Consider the following 24,053-nt stretch of genomic DNA (forward strand, 5'->3'; position numbering starts at 1 on the left):
CCGGTCACCAAACTCAATTCTGGTCACAATAGAGGCCTGAGTCCAACAATGGACACGACCGATCGAACCAGCTCTGCACAGTGTCCTGGTAAAAGAATGTTAATATGTCCCGTGCCTAATGGTCGAACCAGCCTAGGACGGGCAGCCAAACCAATAAAAAAAACAGGTTGTCGAACCGGTTCCAACTGGAACATCTTAATGGGCACTGAACCGCCCTGTTCCGACTGGAGTTACTAGGAACCAAACCAGTCCCAGCAATGGTTGAGACTGCCTAAAAAATATATTTTTGCCGAACAAAGCCAAAACACTTGAACCATTAACTGAGCTGGCTCAACACCATATCCCGTGCCTAATGGTCGTACCAGCCTGGGACGGGCAGCCTAACCGGTTTTCATAATATACAGAATTGATGGTGCGTCGAACCATCCCCGAATGGTAACGCGCCCGGATCGCTGCGATCCCATAAGACTAAACCAGTCTGCTCACCTGACTGAACCACTCGAGGTCCATAACGGACTCCAATACACACTGACGGATGACTGAACAGAATGCCGAAGAACATCCACTGGCGGAGGGACCGAAACTAGAAACTCACTGCCGCCGACGGAGGGTGAAAGTAAAACCCGATGAAACCCAAAATGGACTGATCGGACGACGAGCCGAGCATATCCGGCAATGGTCGAAATTGACCCCGAATGCCGGTAAACCCGGGTCTAAATAGGTATCCAACCTTTCCCCGTCTGGCGACCTGGGCAGCATGGTTTCAATCAGGCAGTGAGGTCAGACGAAACCCTTCTGGTAAAACCGGACAGGTGACACCCCATCTGGCTAACCCAAATACGGAGGAGGAACCTCAACTGTTGTTAGCCGAATGATGAACCAGATGGCGATACCTTCTCGGTAAAGCAAGAAGAAGACGGGGGAGGGTCGATCTGCCCTCCCGTCTGGCCTGACGAAGAGGAAGAGCCCAACGACTTTGCCTTTGTCTAGTCAATCCGAAGGGCCCATCCGATAAAGGGGGAACCCCCCCTTTTTTTGCACCTGGACGCCGATCCAAAACAAAATCAACGCTGAAAGAAGGAAAAGAAACAAAAAACATATGTTTTAAGGATTCAACGAGAACATGCGCTATGATACCAATTGTTGGATTATAAATCAACTGAATACTAAAATAGGATCAATAACATGCTCTCGTTAAACCGTTAAAATCATAAACAGAATAAAACAAAAAATGAAAGTGCATGAATATGAATTCATAGTGCTCTGGTTGATCGTTGACGGGTATGATCTTCCAAAACCTATATATTTGGTCATTTTTCTTTTCTCTAAACCTGATGAAAGGGACTCAATCTTTTTCTGACTCATGAGGAATATGAAGAGGGAGGGCCTTTATATAAGGCTTGGGGACCATAACCTAATGTATTTAGGAGTCTATCTCCAACTCAACCCATTATAGAGTTGTAAACAGGGTAGGTCTCTCCACATAGTATTTTATATCATTTGAGATACCACAGGGCTCATCCGGATTAGACCACATGAACCGAGCCTGAACCTAAAACAAACTTACGATGTATGGTTCAACGTATATAGGCCCACACGATTTTCTAACATACAATGTAAGCACAATTAAACTATGGCATAAATTTTTTTCTTAAAACACTATAGTTTCATAATAAAAAAGTTCTCACATGCTACATTATTCTTACATATCAAGAGTTCAATAAAATAAAAAACATAAAAGAAATGTTTCATCCCCATCTACCGCTCATGGATACCTAGCGACTACTTCGATAAGTCTATGATCGATCTCCTAGAACCTACAACTGTATTTATTAAAAAGGGATGAGTCTACAATTCTATAAAAAAATATTAATAAGCAACTAAGAACTTTGACTTACAAATGTAGTGGGTTATAAGCCCCTACTTTTAGTTTAGTTTTACGAACACCTATGTTTGTCTCTTGTAATTTTTCTCATTAATTCTCTCAATACTCATAAGTTAGCACTTGTTAATTGTTTTATCTAGATTGGCTATACCAGTAATAGCCTACTATAGGTGTAGCAACCCATGTAGAATACCTCAATTTTACGACGTCGATCAGACTATGAACCACTTTTTGTGATCTCGCGAGAGTCATGAAGCACTATAGTGAATGAGGACTCGTCGGTAGCTAGCCAAAGAGTCAGACTAGAGAGTTATATCTGCTACTTAGGGTTCACGGTTCATGTTATATCTTGGTGTGCCTAGAGTCTCAATCATTGTGTGAGATATAATCCAAATGATGCATTATGCAACTCATTATTTTTTCACATGAACAAGGTCAATATTTTTCGTGTAACTTAACTAAGTTTCTCGAGTTATTTTTAGGGTTCTAATATTCACCAAAAATCTAAGCAGGTAGAAGATATAATGTCTCTATATCAATAAATTATCGGCAGTCCATGCTTATGACAGCTCTCACTCTGACAGTCATTAGGTAGCCCTTTACATTTGTCGCATCTTCTAGAATTTATGAGGTTAAAACTAGCATACTAAGATAACTTAAATTTTCGGTAACTTAACTGAAAGAAATGACTCAAAGAACTTTACTCAAATACTTAATTTTGTTCTCATACATGTAGTTCAACATTCTCTATATATATTTTTTTCTAAAATACAATATCTCTTTAACATGCAAATTATATTGAAACTCATAAAGTATATATGTGAATAGAGTCTGACTCGACCCAAGTGGGTCTAACTCATTTTCTTATTTTTTCATTCTTCCTCACTTATTCTCGAATTTATTGAATCTTATCCAAACACAACTTGGTGTAGGTTTAGTCCATATTGATCTTAAAAGGATTCAATCACCAAACCTTTTCTAGCAAACTGAATCCAAGTCCAGTTTAGTACAAACCGGATCAAACCCAATTTGGTTCTCATACGATACAACCTAACCCAAAACTAGTTTGGCCCTGTTCAGTACCAATAAGATCCAAACCCAAACCAATCTGAATTTGGTCTCAACTAGACCCAACCCCAATTGGACTTAGGATCTCTCTGGATAACTGGACCCGACTGAGTTGCTCTTAGCAGACTCAGTCCAGTTCAAACCTAGACCAAGTCAGATTTGTTTGAAAACCCGTGTTAGAGGCCTGCACCTAGGGATGGCAATGGACCGGGGGACAACAGGGCCCCACCCCGCCTCGCCCCGTTTGGACCGGGAATGAAGGGCATGAAACGGGGATGAAGGTTAAAATCTATCCCCGTGCCAGGATGGAGGCGGGGATGGACTTACGCTTTCCCCCGCCCCACCCCGTCTCAATCCCCGCCCTGCCCCACCCCACCCCACCCCATCCCCAATCCTTTAAGGAATGACTACAGACCGAGGGAAAACGGGGCTCCACGCCACCTCACCCCCCTTGGGACCGGTGATGGAGGATATGAAACGGTGATGAAGGTTCAGATTTTGAAACGGGGTGGGGGTGGAGACCTTGTCCCCCACCCCGGTCCACTGCCATCCCTACCAGCGCCTCCCTGTCATCTCTCTCCTTTGAGCCAGATAAATGCTCTGGCAACCAACAGCGACAGAGGCTCTGCCTCCACCCCATTCACATGCAATAGAGTTTTGCCTCGCTTCTCTTCGTGATAACACCGGCAACCTCCCTGAAAGACGTGTATTTTTTTTTTAAGAAAAAACAAAACAGAAAAGGGGAGGATGTTGTTGCTCTCCCTCGTGGACGGTGTCGCAGCCAACGCTGTTCTGCTTTCTCTCCCGATCCCTCTCTGAAAAATGGAGAGAGTGGGCACCCCCCTCTTCTCTCATTTAACGTGAGGAACGGTTTCTCTATTGATTGGAACCTCCCCACTCTCCCACTATCTTGCTATCGTGGGAACACGGAGGAACTCCTTCTCAAGGAGTGGTTTTACAACACATCTTCATTGGCCTTAACCTATTAAAATATCTGGGTTTGGTTCAACCGGAACTAGAATAAGCAGAGATCAAGATCAAGTTTTTCTAGCATAATCCAAGTCCAACAGGGGAATTGGATCCCATGGGGGATCTGAATCAGGTTTAGAGACTAGTCAACGACCACGCCGACCAGTCACTTTTTCCACACCTTATGCAGGTTTTGCTGTCTTTTGTCAATGAGATGCATGAGTCAAGTGGCTACCAGCTCGTTTACATTAGAGCCTTGCTCAGACTCTGCTTGTCTAGCTCTGGTATCACCCAAGCCGACTCCGAGCTCAAGTAAGATGAGCCGAACCCGAGCTGGCTCGTTTGAAAAAAAACTTTTAAATGCGCAAGTGTGCCCTTTGAGATTTAAACCAATGACTTAACATTGCATGCACACCCCTTTAACCAGTTGAGCTACTTAACATTTTCTATCATAAGAGGCTTAAAATATCTATATAAACTCGCTAAACCAGCCGAGATGAACAGCCATTGATTATACTCGCCTCATTTACTCCACACGAGCTCGCCGAGCCCATTAGGCGATCACAAACCAGCTTTGAACTGAGCCGAGCTGCTCATTTCCCAGCCCTAGCTACCAGCTTCCCTGGGAGATAACCCAGGTGTAAATAGGCCTTTTATACCTATAAAATGAATTACAAATGCTGCAGATATTGTGATATATTATTATTTTTTGCAATATTTTCAGAGCCCGATATCATACTGAAAAAATGTAATATCTTTAAAATATCACCTATTTTAAAAAATATCACATTTTATTATGATATCGAGGCAATAAAAATACTTTTTGCAAAGTATTTTATATTATTCATATTTCATTTATATGACATGTTTTATATATTTATACTTTTATATGTGCCAGTATTTTTCCAAAACTTTGTCAAGAAAAACTAGCGCTAGTAAAATGAAAGCAATTGCTACATTAGATAATACGTTTACAAACACTGACCTGGTTATGTATATATGAGACTTACATGTGGAAAAGGCATTAAGAGCAGCCAGTGCCACAATCACTGGGAAGTGCGAAGGCATCAAAGGCAAACAAAATTGGCTGCATCTCATATTAGTACTCTAGAAGAATTGTTGAAGCCAAGGATTACCTACAGAATCCCTCTCTAGATCACCTCTCATCTTGCTAACTTGTTGCAGAGCTTGCTTCAAGTCCATCTTATCCAACGGCAATGCAGAGAACTCGTGTAAGAATCGGCGAGCAAGTGCGGCACCCTTGACCACATCATCAGGACTGCACACTCGCTTGCGTTTTTCATTCGCCTATACAAATATCAAAACAAAACAAAAAAGAAGCATCACAGTTGAGAAGAATTTGACTGGAATAGAAGAATAACCCAGAAAATCATCCTTCACAAAATGTAAAGCTCAACAATGGCATGCAATTTTGGGCATTCTACAAGGCATGACACATTAGTGCGACCATTAACACATATATGGGCACCGCCCTATCACAGGTCATGCCTTATTTAATGCAATTTGGACCAATGGTTTTTTTTCTTTTAAAATATGGATTTTCTGATTTATTGGATTCATCCGAGCATACCAGAATAATAAACAGAGGGTGTTGAATATATCCCAAGGCAAGAACTAGCCCTTGATGACACGATCTACCCAAATCTGAGGCATGAACATGATGCTACACACATATAAGGGAGTTGGTAGCTTTACTGATCTTTTGGGGATGTGAATTTATTCACCACAAATTTATGCCCCCAGAGAATCTAAAAATTGCATGGTGGTTTTATGCATTAATTGCCACCGTTGACACAAAGTACATAACTGAGAACCATCTTTTGATTAGTAAATATAATTTTAAGGATTTGTAAATTATATTTATATATATATATATATGCAACTATAAGTTCTTCCATGTTTTGTTATTTATTTCGTGAATTGCCCTTGAAAATTCTATTGAATGGTACCAAATCAATCCAAGTTGATTGTGAATTATCACCTAATGTAGCTCAACAGTTTGAACAGCAATTGAAGGTGCATCGAACAAGTCATTGAGTAGCTTGATTCAAGTCGCTTCCAACCCCCAAATATCAGAATTTAACAGAAATCTATTTGTATTCCAGGATGGGTGAAGATAATTTTTCAAAAAAGAGTGACAGGGTCAAGCTGAAGGAGTTTGTATTCCTACAAACATCCAAGTAAATCAAGACCAATCACAAACTATCGGCAAATAATTTATCAAGAAGAGAGATAAATTATTCATTAGAAAAGTAACAGCATACCTCTTCCTTTGCAGTGTCTGATAGAACGGAAATAGGAGAAAAATCTTCCAACTCTGCAGCTTTTTCTTTGGCAAGGGAAACAACACTTTCTGGAAAATTGGCAAATTCTGCTACGTGAATCCCAAAACTTTGATCACAAGCCCCTTCTTCAACCTAAAATGTTGATAAAACAAGAATAAAAAAAAGAAATCCCATGGGTAACAGATATTCAAGCCTTTGAGCAATGAAATGCAATACCAACTGTACACTCAGATTCCCCTTCTTCAACCTAAAATGTTGATAAAACAAGAATAAGAAAAAGAAATCCCATGGGTAACAGATATTCAAGCCTTTGAGCAATGAAATGCAATACCAACTGTACATTCAGATTCCTTGACGGATCTGAAAAGTTTTTTTGAAAGGCGATGGATCAGAAGTAAAAACATTAAATCAAGCAGATATAAATTTAAAGACTAGCACATTGTTCAAAACAACCTGGAAGGAAGCATATTATATCTTTAATTCTTTATACAATGCATAACTAGCACTGGAACATAAAAGGGGACAAAGGACCAGAAATGTAGAAAAATCAAATAATACCTTGTAAAGCATAGTCAGTTTCTGACTTGATGGATCAATGTGAGCACTAACATGGTAATTGGCAACACCATTGATAGGCTTCTTTTCAGGCTCAAGGTCATTATCTTGCTGATGAGCTAATGCAGTTAGCTCATGAAAGTGTGTTGCAAACAAGGTTGGTGCTTTAGTGACCTCTACAAGATGCTCACAGATGGCCCAAGCCAAACCTGCACACAAAGGTAAAATATAATAAAAGTGCACTCAATACATCAAGCAACTTACTACATCAAGTGGCAGCTAGTGAAGAGAGCAATACTAGGTGTTTAGTAAAAAATATCCAGAAAAACACAATGAACAGAATCTTCATTCACGACACAAACAATTGTATCAAGAGTTGGCTAAAAGTTGTAATGGACACATATTGCTGATTGTATGGCAGAGATAAATTTGTATTTCAGAAGACAAAAACAACAAAAAGATAAAAGTTATTGATTATTATACTACTATAAACAAAGGAAAGAAATGCAACTTCGAATACCACTACAAGTTTAAAAGATCACAAGGAAAAGTGGATCAAGAGCACAATAACCTGAATTCATAACAGTTCTTCATACTTCCAAAAAGAAATAGTATGTAAATGTACAAAATGGATGCTAATAACACAACCAAAAAAGCTGATGGGGTATGACCGTATGAGAGGAAAAAGACTAACCAAATCCATCATATGTTGATGTACCACGCCCAAGCTCATCAATTATTACAAGTGACTTCTCAGTTGCACCTTTTAAAATAGATGCTGTTTCCAACATTTCTTGCATGAAAGTGGACACTCCACGCATCTACAAACAAAAGTTGATGTGCATCCCCATAAGCACCACTTTATATGCAAATTTTAGGCACAAGAAAATAATACAGAAACTTTGATCATTTGATCAAAAGATACATCACAACACGATTCTTCTCACTTAATTTTGCTTGATAAGCTAAATAAGTAGACAGAATTAGTGGAACTATAATAGAACAATCACAAAGATAATAATATAGCCCACCTGGCAATCACCGGCACCAACACGAGCAAAAATACAGTCACGAACACTGATTCTTGCTTGATCACAAGGGACAAAACACCCAACTTGTGCCATTAGCACATTCACACCAACCTAACAAGAAATAATCAAACTTAAAACAAGAGCTAGCATAATGTGTCTCAAACATGCAAAATGGTTCTTTATTTTATTGTACAATACAAATGAAATAAACATTTTATATCTTTAGGAAAGCAGAAAAAGAAATATAATAATATTTTAAAAAATCTAAAATGTAGAAAACAATGAAAATCTGAATAATAATGAATATTAACAATTCTGATTAACGGCAATAGAACACAAATCAGTCACTGTTGTTAAATCATCACAATGATTTGTAATTTAAAGGCAATATTAGCCACACTGTCTGAAAACAGGGAGAAGGATTGTGAAGACACTCTGTCAAGATCATACCCAATAGAGGAAAGTGTTGTATGGCTGTTATGCAGCATTTACCACCAGTTTTTATGCCCCCTGATCGCTGATATTAGTCATGTGGACTATAGATGCCAGAAAGTTCATAAGCAGAAAAGAGGGAAAAAAAACAAGAAATCCCTGATGTGCACTTATGCAGTCAGATGTTTACTCACCTAAATATTGTGCAAATTTTACTCTTGGTTGATCTTAAGTTCTGTACAATTCACCAAGAATTTATAATTTTGAATAAATCCTTCACTCTCCAGTCTCCATAGTAGCATATAAATGAGGTCAGTTGTGTTAGATCAGAAAGGTATTTTGGTAATTTCCACCATGGCTAGGCAAAGGGATATTCTTTTAATATTGGTGTTAGTCAGCTAGTTGTGGAAGAGCTGTAATTTGTTTCAGCCAGTTGTTTTCTTTTCTTTATTTTATAATAATTGCATGTGTTGTAATGTCAGTATTATAATGTCTCTTTCATATGGAAGGCTTGAAGTGTTCAGTTCTAGATCAGGAACTACGTCAGAAGCTTCTATAAGATTCTTGTTTTCTGTTTTCTTGTTTAAGTCAAATCTCTTGAATATCTTTCAATGTATAGAGTCTTGGACAAAGTCACAGGCGTTACCTGGAAATATACCGAAGAATATAGAACCGAATGCAGAGAACAAGCACTCTCTGGACCTAACTAGCAAGTTCTTGTGTGTTCTAGCATGTAAAGTGCCTAGTATTTCTAGAATACATTAGCTGTCGAGTGTACGCTGCTTAGGCCTGTCAACAGATAAGGTCAGAGCCGGGTCAGGGTTGACCCGACCCGCCCATATAACCGGGTCCGGTTTAGGGTTCAGGTTTTTCCGGGTCATGAAAATAGAATCCCAAACCCAGACCCACATAATTTTAGAAATTTATTTTTATTAAAAATATATATAAGATACTCGGGTTGGGATGGGTATCCGGCAAAAATCATTACCCAAACCCAGTCCGCATAGTGCCAGGTCGGGGTTGGGTCAGCACCTTCCATGCCCATACCCGGGAATTCGGTTTCGGGTTAAGTTGGGTGCCCGATACAAATCGGACCCATTGACAGCCCTAATGCTGCTTGGCATAATCCTAAACATTATTCATCAAGTAGAGAAAAAACACGTTGAGTTCTTATGCAACCAGAGAAGCCTATATTGGATTTCCCCGAGCTGTAATCTTGACTGTAAAGAAAATTTTCACAGACTTACATATTATGCTCTCATTGTGCCAGTCAGCAAAGCCTTTGCCTTTTTCATTCAGTCATACAAAACCTTTGCTAAGAAAGTATGAAAGCCTTGTACAGTAAATTGATGGCTGGTGATGACAGTGGGCCATCATGAGTACTGTATGTTCAAGGAAATGGCATTGCAGTCCGTGACAAAGAGCTCAACATGGAAAAAGTCCCTGCTCTAAGAATGAAGGTTTTTTCCAAATAGAAATTAATATATGCATCAGAAGAAACTCAAGAAAGGATCTAAACCACAACATGCGTGAATGCATTTATTAAAGTTTTCACAAAAAATGACCATGTTTGGCCATGATTTTAACTGCATGTGTATGTTTGCCATAGGAAAAATGAGTATGTACATTCCTAGACACACATGAAGGTGCTGACAAAGGAGAATGCAACCCATGGTAAATAACAGAAATGTTGAAGAATAGGGTATTCCATTAACTTAAAGTATAACAAATAAACAATCTAAGTGATGAAAAATCACCAACCTGACGAATAAATGTAGATTTCCCACCCATGTTTGGGCCAGTAATGATTTGGAACCAACTTCTACCCCTTATCTGGATTTAATAAACAAAAACAAAAGAGGAAGAGTAAGCCTCACCATTGTTAAGAGGTATGCTCAGTAAAAACAGTCTGTTGTACTCACAAGATTACAGTCATTAGGTATAAAATTGACACCATCCTGAGCCTCCACGCAAGGGTGTCTGCTCCCTGTCAGTATAATATCTCCCTTATCCTGTTAATTTCAACAAAAGTAGGCCTTTGTAAGGCAGAATAGCTGGAAAAAGAAACTTTTTTTCTATTGAAATTTGAAAATATTTCTTCCTAATGAAAGAAGTAAAAACTAAAATGACACAGAGCGATGTGTATTTGTGTGTGCAATGGTTCACTTCATCTTATCATAGTACACTCTTTTACGCACATGTGCACATATCTGTGCAAGCATGCACAGTAACTTGTAGACAAACTCTTTTTTTCTTTTATTGGCATAGACAAACATTTGCTCACAAGAAATTTCTTAAACATCTATATTCATCATGGATACTATGTGGTTAAGAAAATCAATTTTGTAGCAAACAACGTCGTTACCGAGGGAGTGATCTCTGGCCTTGAATATGGTGTTGGGAAGCTAGTTGCAAGATCAGCAAAACTAAGCAAGATATCCATTTCAGAGAGAATCCCAGCTACAGACTCAAATACCTGTACCAAATGGCATTTTTGCATGAGACCAAATCATAAACATGAAGAGTGGATGACAATGTGCAACTAAAGCTCTGGCATTTAAGTACCTCAGAGAAAGTTGCTGCAGTCTGAACTACACGAGCTACAAGCTCTTTCTGGAAACTTGTATATTCCTCCAGTAACTTTGTGTACTGATCACCAAGTTTTTTAAGCTTTGTGTTAGTAAACTTCACACCATCCTTCCGAGTTTCAAGGACTATGAAACTTGCACTTAGCTTCTTTCGGACTTTAGGCTCCTCTTTCTTTGTGATCCTAAATACATGGCCAAACTGAGTGCTTTTATCTAGTTTGAAACCCTTATCCACATGCAGATCAAGTTCATTTGCAATTTGTTTATGCAAGACCTGGATCTGCTTCTCTACTGCATCTCGTGCATCTTTCAAGTCTGACAACTTTGAGTCGTAACCAGCAGAGATCATATATTCACCATTCTCAAGTTGTTCCAGGTCAACGGCAGCCTCAACAAGAGCAATAAATTTGTTCAAGTGATCATCATCGCTCCAATAGTCTAAGGGTTCTAAGTACCGCTCTTTCAACAATGAAGAAAATTCCCCTTCATATCTCTCAATTGCACCTTTAATGTAAGGAAGCCTGATGCTTGACTGCAGTTGTTGATTGAAAGGTTTGTCAATGATATGACATAATGGAGTGTATCAACTTGCAAGAAGCACGAATAATAATTTAGGAAACGTGGTTAATTGGCTGTAAGGATGCACTAAAAGACAACACAGAAGTAGATAAGCATGATCCTTAAATCCATTTTTAATATTAGTACTTCAAAACCTTTACCTTCTCCATTATAATATGTATAGTATATTGAGCCCTGTCACCTGATAGTGTGCTAGTGTTCACTTTGAAATAACTGCAATTTTCATCCTCTCCAAACAGTGAATATTACCATTAGCACCAGTTTTATTAGATAGTGATGGACAGTTTGTTCTTTTTAATTGGCAATTATTGAACCCAAATTTCTTAGCTAAGATGCAAAAACTCTAGCCATCCAGCCATTGACAGTTTTAAACTGTTATGAAATGATGTTGGTGTTATGCATGCTCTCGCTGGCTTACTGTCAAAGTATTGATATTGATGTGGTTGTTGTTTATTCCAATATTTCTCTTGATGATTTTTTTGTTATTTCTATACAGCAGTTATCAAAAATAGAACATGACAGCAGCATCATGAAAAAAGTAACAAGAACATGTATACTATAGAGTTACCCAACTACTAGCATTTGGCTTGTGAAACTGGAAATTCATTAATGAAATTGGCTTTATTTGTAATGAAATATAAAATCCATGACCATATAACACAAAGCAAGGATAATTTGAGATATTTACTACTCATCTTTCCTGATTTTTGTTGGAAAGTAGATGTTGTAGGGTCAAAACAAAAGAATAATCAAGACGAAGTCAATGATAGAATCAGTTAAATTTAACAGGGAAAGAAAAGATCATGCCTGATAAAGCTTTACAATTTGCTGTAAATTAGCTTTCCTTCTCTCAAGTTTGTGCATAAGCCTCTCGATGTCAGAGATTCTTTTCAAATGTTGTCTCAAGCCTAGACGAAGGGCTGCATCCTCCACAAAAGCCTGGACCAGATCCAGTCGGCAGTTAATTTCGTTAACATCCAACAAAGGCTGCTTGAGCCACCTGTTCAGTAATCTCTTCCCCATGCCAGCAGTACATGTCCTATTCATCAGTCCAAACAGACTAAAATTTTTATTTGCATCCATCTTCGACTCTAAAACATTTAGTGCCCTCATGGCTGCAGAATCCAACCTCATATAATTGTCCAACTTGTAGTGATGCAGAGTATAGTTACCATAGTTGCTTTCATCTGCAAGCAGATCCACGTAAGACAATAAAACACCAAGAGCCCCAGATGCATGACTCAAATTTGCAACCAAATCTCTAACAGGTTCTATAGAACCTTTGACAAGCCTGCCAAGATCTGGTACTAAATCCCTTGATTTGAAATCTGTTTTCTTCCTCTCAGTTATGAGCATGTTACACCTTCCTAATGCATCATTCAGATGCCTTGCTTCAACAGCTTTAGCAATCTCTGCTGGCAACAAGCATTCCTTACAACCAAGAGCCACTAACGCCGATTCCACATTTGTGAATTGACTATCGTCAAGAAATTCAGCAACACCCATGACTCTCTTGGTCAAATCAACATATGCCAAACCAATCGTGCACTCATTTTCCCTAAAGTTGGGAAACACTGCAGCAATAGCAGGTGAATCCTGCATGTCATTGTTAGCAAATAATACATCTTCAAAACTTCCAAGATTTCCAGGTGTAGCCGTCTTGGACAACCTCCAGTTCGACCCACTACCCTCATATAACTCCAAGGTATGATCAGTTCTATCAAGAAGAATATCACGAGCAATTGTTTCAAACATGTTTTTGCTAACACTCACACTTGAAATAGCATCAGGGCCACTGCCAAGCTGCCGCAGAGCAGTAGTAGTCCGATAGTATGTCTTAGCAACAAATGTTGCATTGTCACCATGAGCAGTATAATAGTCCTGATTGCACAAAAAGCAAGATATAATTATATGAGCATAATAAAGAAATGTAACGATACAAGAAGAAAATATTCCCCAGACCAAATGAAGAGATTTTCAGAACCTGAAATTCAAGCAAAACGTTGAACATCCAAAGCAGTTAATGTTAAAAGCATAGGCACCTAAAACAGAAATTCCTAGAAAAAAATAATAACAATAATGAAGAAAATACACCTCAGTTCAAGAGAACTTTGAAGTTTGTCACATGCTCACAGCAAAACAATCAACTTCTAATGGTATTAACACAATGAAAAAACTATTCTTTCTATGAAGACAATGAAATGTTACAATGTTTCAGAAACATATTTGGAGCATAGGCGATTATGTTTTTGCAAGTTGCAACATCTTCAACATATAAAAGAGGCAAAAAATAAGGTATATAAGGTTTGCTCGGATAGCAGGATAGCGTAATAACAGCAGTTGGTATGCCAGGAACTGACATTTTCTTAAAATGGATAAAAAAAAAGGTCCAGATTCATAATGGGCACTTTCAATGCCACTTGAAGAATTTTGACAGACAAATCCTCCCCAGCAATATACATATACTGCCCCAGGTTTCCTAAATGGGCAGAAGGATCATTGCCTATAAAGCACAGTCATTAACTCTTGTGCTGTTGAAGCACAACCACAAGTGCCTTCAGATAAAGAAAAACAAACTACCAACCATAAGAAAAACAAGATGCCAACTATAAACAAGTTCTCTACGGGTGGCGAGCAATATGCCACTATAAACCAGAGAAGTCATCATGCCAGGTTTTTGGAAGGTAAATGGTCAGCTATTATGGTCATAACTTTATGGTAAAATGATAATGGTAGCATGAAAATAGCATCATCAACAACATCACTATGATTCTGATAATGAAGCAAAGTTTGACAGATAGAAGCATGCAATAACACCAAGATTACGATAACTGAACAACGACGTCAAATGGCTACAGACATGATCATGACAAGGGACCGTGAGTTACAATACAGCTCCATTGCAATAAAGATAAATTGCTACTGAGAATATCTAACATATGGAAACAAAATCTAAAGCACCATTTATGGATATCCAATAAAAGAAGTGAACAAGAAAGAGGAACAGTTCAAAACTGGAAAACCGCACCAGTCGTCCCACCAAACGGATAAAAAACTCGGGTTCCACAAGAAAGCATTGAAAAACAAAGGATATTCGATAAGACGTGAAAATCACAAACAACCATGCTGCTCAATCAATGAAGACGGAACCAAAAAAACGAATTTAACAATAACCAATAACAAACAGAGATTCAAGCACTCAATACTACAGAAAGATAACTCACCCGACGATCGAAAAACCGGACTGCTTTGGGGTCCTGAAATTTAGTGGGCGTTCGTCAATATCGCAGAAAAACTCACGTAGTAACGATCGTGGAGGAATGGGGAAGGGAAAGAGGATTACCTGAGGCAGCGAAGGGAAGAATGAGAGGAAACCCTGAGCCTGCTTCGCGTCTGATAAAATGAAAGAAAAAATGTGAATAAAAAAATGAATAGAAAGAGGAAGAAGCTGTGAGATGGGCAATCGAGAAAATGAAGGAAAACGAAGATGGGTGTCTCTGAACTTGCCTAGTTTGAGCTCGGGGAGCTTGTTAACCACCGAATTATCCTCCATGGTTTCAGAAACGAAGAGGTTTTCTGGAGGAGGGAAGGGGGAAAAGGAGAGTTTAGGGAGGGAGGGATACGTGCGGTATTTATGGGAGGAATGATGGAGTTGGCGGGAAATGGGAACCGGTACGCATTGCACGTGCGTATCGAAACGATGTGATTCGTCTTCACACGTTGTTCGAAAAGTAAATCTTTAGTTCTAATCTAACAATAGTACTGTTTGTGCATGCGGGTACTCCTTATTTCCGTTCTACCGGCGTGTTGAGAAGTTTGATTGTGCGCTAGAAAGGCTTGCTCTTTGTGTTAATATTTACAGAAGCTTCATCGCGAGGGACTTCGCTTTTAAACCCGTGACAACTACTCTGTGTGATCAACAGGGGATATCCTTATCTGGCAAGAGCAGTTAGTGTAGTGACCTTGTGATGGAACTTTGCAAGTTCGAATCTCAATGGTGTATGGTTGTATAACTGTTGGGTCCGGCTGGGAGTTTTCCGACGAGGCCAACTATTCGGCATCCCTGTATGATGGTGGCCCTGCAAAAACAAAATAGAAAAAAAGCAGACAGCGTACCTGAGGCTGCTATTGACGGAGGGCGGAGGACGTTGCCAGAGAAGGGCACTCTTCAACTCAGCCAGTCTGCAACCACCACAAGCGCAGACTACTGTATGCAGACGGTGAGTCGACCTTCTTTCCTCCTAATCTCTGTATTTTGCATTTTTTTATGAGTTGCTTATGAAACCCTTTTATAATCACTGAATGGAAACAGTTGAACAACCGTTTCCCTTTTATTCGGTAATGAGTTTAACGGAAGGAGCAAAACTAATGAGGAGTGTCCACCAACGTGGTGGTTAATCTCAACAATAACTGGTAGAGGTCTGACTAACCCCAGCTTTCTCTATTAAAACAATATTACTGTGTGAGAGATGTCGGTGTGGAACGCCTTTTTTTGAGAGCTAGATCAAGTCATTTTGGCAAATGAGACTTGTTCTTGTCTGCCAATCTTAATCGTTGAAGATGGTTTTCGTTCGGATTGTGTCACGTGGCACATCCAACCCTGCATATTTTTTCTCTTAACAGTGTTTCACTGTTAGTGAGGAGTGTTTAAAATGAAAGGCAAAAACATCAAAAAATTGACCGCCCACCCTTCCCTCCCTCCCTCACTCCCTCCTTCACTCTCGCTTCCCTTCCAACCTCAAGGGGGATAAGCACATCTCTTTTTTTCTTCATTTTTTTTCTCTCTCTTAAGGAGACCAAACTTAAGGAAATTCCTTTTTTTTCCTTCATGGGACCATCTACAATAAAAAAAATAAAACAATTTCTTTTTTCTTCCTTTTCATTTGGGTGCTCTAGATTGTAAAGATAAGTCAGATTTGAATTTTCAACAACAATGATTCAGACTTTAAAGCTGACTTTGTCAATGTTGATCTATATCAACATCAACATGATCCACACATTAAAGTGGACAATGATAATTGTTCTCAAAATTAAATAAGGAGCACATGTAAGAGAACGTTCGCAAATGTGTGAGTACATTCACATTATTGAGACATTTACAATAAAGAGTTCACAAAAATATCATAAAAATTCAAGAACCAAAATTTTGGACATGCAGAAAATTTCATCAAATTGGTAAACATTTTAAGAAGCACCCCCATTTTGCAAGGACAATATCATCATTTTCATTTTTTTTAACTGCCTAATTCTTTTTTAGAACTAGTCTATAAAGGGTTCGGAGTTTGTATCAATGGAGATGGAGATGCACAAGAGTTCCGATCCGAATGGGTGCACTGATCCCGATAGAGACCTCAAGAAGCCCAAGAAGAAAACCTATAAGCAAGTGGAGTTCTGAGTGAATCCTGAACCTCCAAAGAATGCATCGCACGCAGAGGGGATGTTGTTGCCTCTGCTGGTGTGGGTCCACATAGGCCGCCCCGTTTACAATAAGGGCTGTCTGACTTTTTTTTGTGATAGGGATAACTATGGATGCAATCTTAAGATTAAGCCACCAATGCATTGGTGCCAAGTGTACAGTGTAGAAGTGTCATTATGCAACTAATGAAGATGGTTGGGGAAAAAATGGTGTTTTACTTTACAAAAAACACATATTTCCAATAAATTAAGGTTGGGAAACAGGCAAGCTGTGGGGTTAGGCAGACCCCCCACCAATAATACAAAATACAACTGTAACATTGGGATTTGAACTTACAACGTCCCAAACACAAGGTGTCTTACACTCACTGCTCCTACCAGACAAGTGGAGCCCCTGTTAAGCATGTTTTGTGTCACATGATATAGTGCAAACTAAAAGGCAAAAAATTTGGCTTGCAAGCAATAGGTTTAGAGTTCAAATTCTATTGTTTCCAGCATTGAATTACTGTATTTTTTATGTAAATGAATTGGCAATTCGCTCAATAGATCTGGAGCCCGTATCTCTAATTTTTTTTTTCTCTCTTTGGGAAAATTTCATTTAGAAGCCAATTTGTTGCCCTTAATTTCAGAAATAAGCTTTACTTTTCTGAAATTCCAGTTACAAGTCATACTTTTCTTGAAAACAGTAAAATAGTGATCTCACAGTCAACACATATCATCGCTAAAAATGTGATTCCTTTTTAGTTTCCTATATTGTTCTTTGAATGCTTTAGTTGGATTGCTTATTATATTAAAAAAAAATTGTATCCTATTGGCCACTTAATCTATCTTAAAACCCTCAAACAAAATTTTTATTTGGATTTTATGCTAATTCATAAATTAATAGAAGTTCCCAATATGAATGTTGCCTTATGAAACATTTCTTTTTTAACATTAAGTAGAAAATGTATTCCACTATCATCTAATAATGCCTACAATTGATTAGTTGTTATAATTTAAATTGTGTACATTTTTTAATGTATTCATTTTTAGCTATAGAAAATTGCATCACACGTGATTCTAAAATGTTATACAATGTCTTTTTTGAAAAAAAAAACATTGTCCAAGTTATCAATTAGATTGAAATAATGATCTATCTTATTAAACTCATGAGTATTATTGTTGGCATAATTTTAATTCATATGATGTTCTTTTGTCGCATGATAATTAAGTTACCTTGTATATTATTGAATTGACTCGTTCTTTGTAAGCAATCAAAACATATTACACTCAATCATCAGTTCACTTGCGAAAAAAATAATTAAATTAACAAGTATTTAATTTGAAAAATTATGCTTATGTAACAACTTAAGCTATATATTTGTTAAATCATTTTAAACTATCTATATATGGTAAGCAATTTTGATATTTTTTAATATGCTTGAAGAATATTCAAGAAAGCATGTACATTAAGAATGTGTGCAACTATACATGCATAATATCAAAATAATAAATTATAAATATTGTATATTAGAAAAGTTAATTAAATGCTTCTGTTAATTAAGCTATAACTGGATGGCATTTGAAGGAGCATTATCTACGTATATATGTTAAAGAATTATTCATGACGTACAACAAAGAATGAGGAAAATGACTGCACCATATTCAAATGTTGTTTAAAGACTCTTGGTATTTGACAAATGAAAACTCTAAAATCCTGAGTTTTAGAATGTATGCTTTATGTGTTTATACTCATAGAATATATGACATAGTTATTCCCAAATTTAGAAATCAATACATAGTTTGAATATATATTTTTTAACGACTCATACCCATTTATGAGTAATTGTGGGCTCTTATGTGGCGGGTTGTATTCCGTGCTAATGAAGGTACAAAACTATTGAGTTAGAAATGACATGCAAGGTGGACTGGGTCAATCTGTCATCATAAACCTGGTTTGTTTAACAAGAATTAGATACAGAAAGAATCATGTTTTCTCCATGTAAAAATATAATTTTTAACAAGTGTTAAATTGTGGGCCCTTAATTTTTGAAACCCTTCCTGCACGTTATAATCACATGATTCAAAACCATTTCCTACTAAACAAACATGGCATATCACATCTGTAAGGTCTGATATTAAAAAAATAAAAAATAAAAAATAAAAAATAAAAAATAAAAAATAAAAAATAAAGTTTAATTCTAATAATCAATAGCCCCATACCCTCATTAGTACACATTTACCCCTCATGTACTGTTCTTGATAAAAAATAACACAACAATGTCGTATCCCTGTGTCTTTTTCACCGTATCCTTATGACATGCGGGGCTCCTGCCCCAGTCACCCTTTTCCAAAAAGGCGTGCGTTTTCGTGAGCGTCTCTCTCTCTCTCTCCTCTCTCTCTCTCTCTGCGTCTGCGTGGGTTTGAAGCCATGGCGATGCAGGAGAGGCAGCAATTGATCGTGGTGGTGGAGGGAACGGCTGCCATGGGTCCCTTCTGGCACACCATCCTCTCCGACTACCTCGAAAAGATCGTTCGGTTCGCTCTCTCTCTCTCTCTCTGATCAAAACCTCTGTTCTTTCTTAGTTTGGTATATTTTGGTTTGTTTCCAGTGACAGTTTCCATCTCTATGGGTATAGTATTGGGAATTGGGTAAGAAGCTTTATTTGCAAGATGGGTGATCTCAAAAGTTTGGATTAATATGTCGCAACACAAGTTCCATGGCTTGTGAAATGGTCGATTTTCCCCCACAGAGTAGAGCCCACTTCACAACTTCCAGATTTTGTGAAGATGGTGGCAGTCAGTTAAGTCAGTTGTTGGGGGCGAAGGACTAGATCTTGAGTCGGATAACATTATGCTTTCTTCCCTTTCTTTGTTTTTTGTTTTGTTTCTGTTATTCATGTTAATAGGGAATTGTCATATGGATTTGTGGAAAGTGGGCAATTCGATATGGTTTTGATGGAAAACCGTCGTTGCGCCGCAGTTTGATCAATTTTCAGCGCTTTCGAGAAGAAATCGATGATCAATCACCATAAACAATCTAATTTGCACTATTTAACACCTTTCTTGCTTTTGACTTTTGAGGTTATCATAGGCCATCTAACCTTGCTCAAGGTGGAAGACATGCTTCCCTGTGGAATACTTGGAATTTCACAATTCCATTATGCAGGCACTCTTGTCGCTCCATAATCATTGACCTTATGTTTCATTTGATTGCTGATAAGAAATTAGTATTTTCTTCTGGAGAATGATGGTGGAAACAGAAAACAGGACATGGAATTTTCAAGTGAATGCAAATGATGTGTTCCTCGTTTGTATTTTTTAAAAAGCAAAAAAGGCAAACAAATTATGCTGTTCCTTTCAAAAAGAGAGTTAAGTTTTACGGTATCTAATTTCTTAAAGGCATAAGGTGTAGAAACAACGAAGGAAGAAAGCATCTCCTTGCCAAATATTGGTACCTCAACATAAATGATTAAAATATGAAGAAATGTATTTATTAACATATTAATGATCTTCTCTTCTAAAACCTAATATCTAGCTGATAGTGCATTGGAAATATTTATCAAGCATAAGTTGAACTGAACACATGGTTTCACAGTGATCGTCATACAGTTTTGTACTGCTTTGGAATTAAGCAGCCATATGTTAATTCGATCGCCTATTGCATCCTGAAAAGTTAATTTACAACATCTACTAGCCCTGTGGGGGCTGTTCACTATGTAGCATGATGCTGATTTACAAGAAATCATGGTTAATGGGAAGATTGTTCCTTCATTATCTAATTTGCCTTTGGTTGTTAACAGTGCACTTGAAGCCAATCTGGCTGTCACAGTTCCTTTTCCATTATATATTCATCTAAGATGGTCATTTGTTGTGCAGGTGCTTTCATGGAAATGAACCGACAGGCCAGGTACTCTGCACTTTTATAACCTATGAAATGTTTGAGACTTTTGTATTTCTGTTTGAAGTTGGTTTGATAGTAACATTTGTTGCGCTAGTGTTTCTAGCTCGGCCATTAGATCTTTGATAATATTGTTATGGAATTTGTGCTTTTGTTCTCATTTAAACTAATTTTGTTGGTCTTTCACATTTTCAAGGTTTTGGCCTTGATATTGCTTTAAGAAACATGTTTTGGCATTTCTTTTCTATCTGGCAAGTATTAGTCAAAAGTGGGGTGTCTACAGCCACTGATATATTGGAGTCATGACACTTCATCATATAGTCAACCATGTATTGGATGTAATGATTGCCATATTCATCACTTTCTTTATGTTCCTTTGTGATCTCGGTGCTTGTATTGCACAGTAGAAACTTGAAGTCTTTATTTGAGAAGATGGATTACTAGCAATCCATCCCTGATGCATGATTAATTTACAATATATGTTTTTCCAATGAAAAGGGCATTTCTCTATTTCATCATGTTCATTTTATTTCTTGGATATTTTAATGAATTATGCAATGCATTATTATGCTAATATTTTATGTTTTAATTAATAAACATCTCCTTGTGTGTAGGAGTGTAAACAAGCCAAGGTGAGTTTAGCTTTAGGTTTGATTTGTTGGGAAGTAGTGAGCTTGAGCTTATCTCAAGTTCGGAGAGTCTAGCTGCAGCTTGGTTTGGTTTTGTTCATGGGCTTTATATAAAGTTAAGTTTCAAGCTCAACTAGGCACCCATTCTAAGATGCAACACTGTGTGTGTGTGTGCGCGCACACGCAGACACACACATGTGCTCACCATCCCTTCGTTCTTCTCACTTTTCTACTCATGCTACTTTTTTTCTCATGACTAAAAAATTCAGAGGAGTTTTGCTTGAACAAAGATGCTAAAATCTCAAAAAGAAATTTCTCTGTACTGTTAGATAATCTTGTATGGCTTCCTATTAGGTTTTACACCATTTTTAGTGCATTTCTTTTGGTATTTGGCTATACCATGTTTAGGTAAACTTGTTTTTGCTGCTGAATGAGCTGGACTCCTTTAGTGCCAGTTCTTATTTTCTTTGAATTCTTGTGTGTATGCTGGAGTAATGTTCTTGACTTCCCATGGCATTATTTTTACTATATGTAAATAGATGCATGATTTGACTTGCAGAAAGTTTCTGGTGGAAGTGTGGAGCTTGCTTTGGTAGTATTCCATGCTCATGGACCTTATGCAGGTAATATTACTGACTACATCTCTTTTATCAATCCCAAATGTATATTTTTGTTTTAATAATCTTGGTCACTGGAATCTTTGGTTATTTATAAAATGTCATCAATCATTATTTCTTTTGAATTTAACCTCACTATAATTTGCAAAAATGATTCAAGAGACTTGAGTTCTAATTTTTTTATTCTGATTGGCCCAGCCCTTTTTTCTTAGGGAAAATTTTGGTTGACCAACTTGTGAGATCACTAAATATGTATTTTTTTTTCAATGCTTGAGGTTAATGAACTTTGAACCTCATAAATATTTTAAACTGTTCATGTAACAGGGATCATAATTAAATATTTAAATTCTTTACACATAGTCTTTACATGTTTGGGGTTCATTATGGCTTCTGTCTTAATATTGTTGTGGTACATCTAGGACATGCCTAATTTGTTACAATCATTTAGTGGAGAATCACTTATCAAGCCATATAAGAAGTTCCAGTTGAGAAATGCATACAGACCATAATAGACAGCAGTTTTACCACAAGGCCATGATCATGTAGGAGAGTGTCATTTTACTTGGCTTAGAAGAAAACAATGTGTGATTGGGGGTGGTTAAGGATATCTTTTTCTCTTGCCACTCTGTCTGCTAAATTTGCATCACAAATATGCTATTTTAATGTACCATGTATCCTATTCAAATTCACAAATTAAACTGATATATCTACATTGCAGCCTGCCTGGTTCAAAGAAGTGGCTGGACAAGAGACTTGAATGTATTTATGAATTGGTTGTTGTCAATCAACTTTACTGGTGGTGGTTTTAGTGAATCTGCTATATGTGAAGGGCTAGCTGAAGCATTGATGGTAAACAATATATTGTCACCAATTTTAAGCGTTTTTTTGGCTTATTTTATATTCTGCTCCTGCATTTTATGGTTTGGCTTCTCCATGTGGCTTTATTATTTTCTTTATTTTCTTAGCAATTGAATTCTTGACAAGTTTTGTAGAAGAGCATTTTCCCTTCCTCAAGAGAATCAAAGAAAATAAGACATTCATTTTTATGGGAGTGAATTTTTCTGATAAATTTCTTATTTTTTTATAATAAATTATTGAATTTATGCTAGATTCAATTGTTAGTTATGTTTTTTATTTTAAGTTATTTTGGTTAGTACAACTTTTCTATACCTTCACACCTCTTTAAGCTTGTTTTAATACAATGCCTTTTTCTGTCTTTAAAACTGTCCATGTTGGAGATATTTTTGATGTAATAGCTAGTTAGTCTTGCACTTCTTGACAACTTCTATGGGAGTTCTTGACAATCATGGTTGCTATGTTGATCTACTGATTGATGGGATTCAGAGTTCTTTTAACCTGCAAACTCTTTGATTTATACAGCTGTGTTACAATTTTTCCATTTCACTTAAGAGCTGTCCTGGTCCACCCTCCTCCCACCTCGAGCAAACCATGATAAAAAAAAAACAGCTGTTCTGCAACAGTGTTAATTATGGTTCCAGCCACTTAACCCTTCAGCCTCAGTTGCATATCATCTCTTATCTATAATCTGGGATCCGACTTTGCTGATTTCCTATTGTTTTAGTGCATTTATGTTTTTGTCCTCTAAAATTAATGTGCATATGTCCAGCATTATCGCCTGGACGCCCCTTTTTCTCTTCCATGATAAACAGCCCAGTATCTTTTTGGTGTTAGACCATTTGTGGATGTTAAGCATGTTTGTCATTAAGATGTTAAAAGATTGCTGATTTTATGATTTATTAGGTATACTATAATATATATAAAATTCTTTCCGATGCTTATTTCGAGAATATCCAAACATGACTCTGTTTAAAACAATTGCACTAGGATGATAAGCCTTTCTTCTTGTGTGTGCTTGATGTAGATCTAATTCCTGCTAAAAAGTTTCTTAGATCATACTCTAGAGCTATATCACTTGTATAGGCTTCATATATGTGGTTTGAAACCGGTACTCTTGATAAATAAGGGTGGACATACTTTGCATGCTGATTGGGATTGCCAATGGTCTGTTTAGTCCATAGAATAAGCCATGTCTAATACATCTGACTTGAGTCACACCAGGCTTGGTGTCAATTATGTAA

General features: G+C 37.5%; 2 protein-coding genes across 2 annotated transcripts in view; one reads left to right on the forward strand and one right to left on the reverse strand.

The window, feature by feature from the left end:
* The window catches only part of MSH2 (MUTS homolog 2), a 33,511-nt gene extending 18,545 nt beyond the window's left edge, over nt 1-14,966 (reverse strand). Inside the window, 13 exon segments of the mRNA XM_090018470.1 lie at nt 4,933-5,230; nt 6,208-6,360; nt 6,787-6,992; nt 7,478-7,604; nt 7,815-7,925; nt 10,008-10,079; nt 10,169-10,258; nt 10,612-10,722; nt 10,812-11,366; nt 12,221-13,294; nt 14,638-14,670; nt 14,757-14,806; nt 14,921-14,966. Coding sequence (XP_089874596.1) covers nt 4,933-5,230; nt 6,208-6,360; nt 6,787-6,992; nt 7,478-7,604; nt 7,815-7,925; nt 10,008-10,079; nt 10,169-10,258; nt 10,612-10,722; nt 10,812-11,366; nt 12,221-13,294; nt 14,638-14,670; nt 14,757-14,806; nt 14,921-14,966 — 2,926 coding nt within the window.
* Nucleotides 14,967-19,149: 4,183 nt separating this feature from the next.
* Nucleotides 19,150-24,053, forward strand: part of PFT1 (phytochrome and flowering time regulatory protein (PFT1)) — a 36,105-nt gene continuing 31,201 nt past the window's right edge. Inside the window, exons 1-4 of the mRNA XM_090019216.1 lie at nt 19,150-19,345; nt 20,687-20,717; nt 21,897-21,960; nt 22,673-22,803. Of these exons, the coding sequence (XP_089875342.1) occupies nt 19,239-19,345; nt 20,687-20,717; nt 21,897-21,960; nt 22,673-22,803 (333 nt within the window). The 5' untranslated portion in view covers nt 19,150-19,238. The remainder of the gene's footprint in view (nt 19,346-20,686; nt 20,718-21,896; nt 21,961-22,672; nt 22,804-24,053) is intronic.

This window comes from Nuphar pumila, chromosome 10 (assembly GCF_984573655.1).
Source record: "Nuphar pumila chromosome 10, dmNupPumi1.hap1.1, whole genome shotgun sequence".
Classification (NCBI taxonomy): domain Eukaryota; kingdom Viridiplantae; phylum Streptophyta; class Magnoliopsida; order Nymphaeales; family Nymphaeaceae; genus Nuphar; species Nuphar pumila.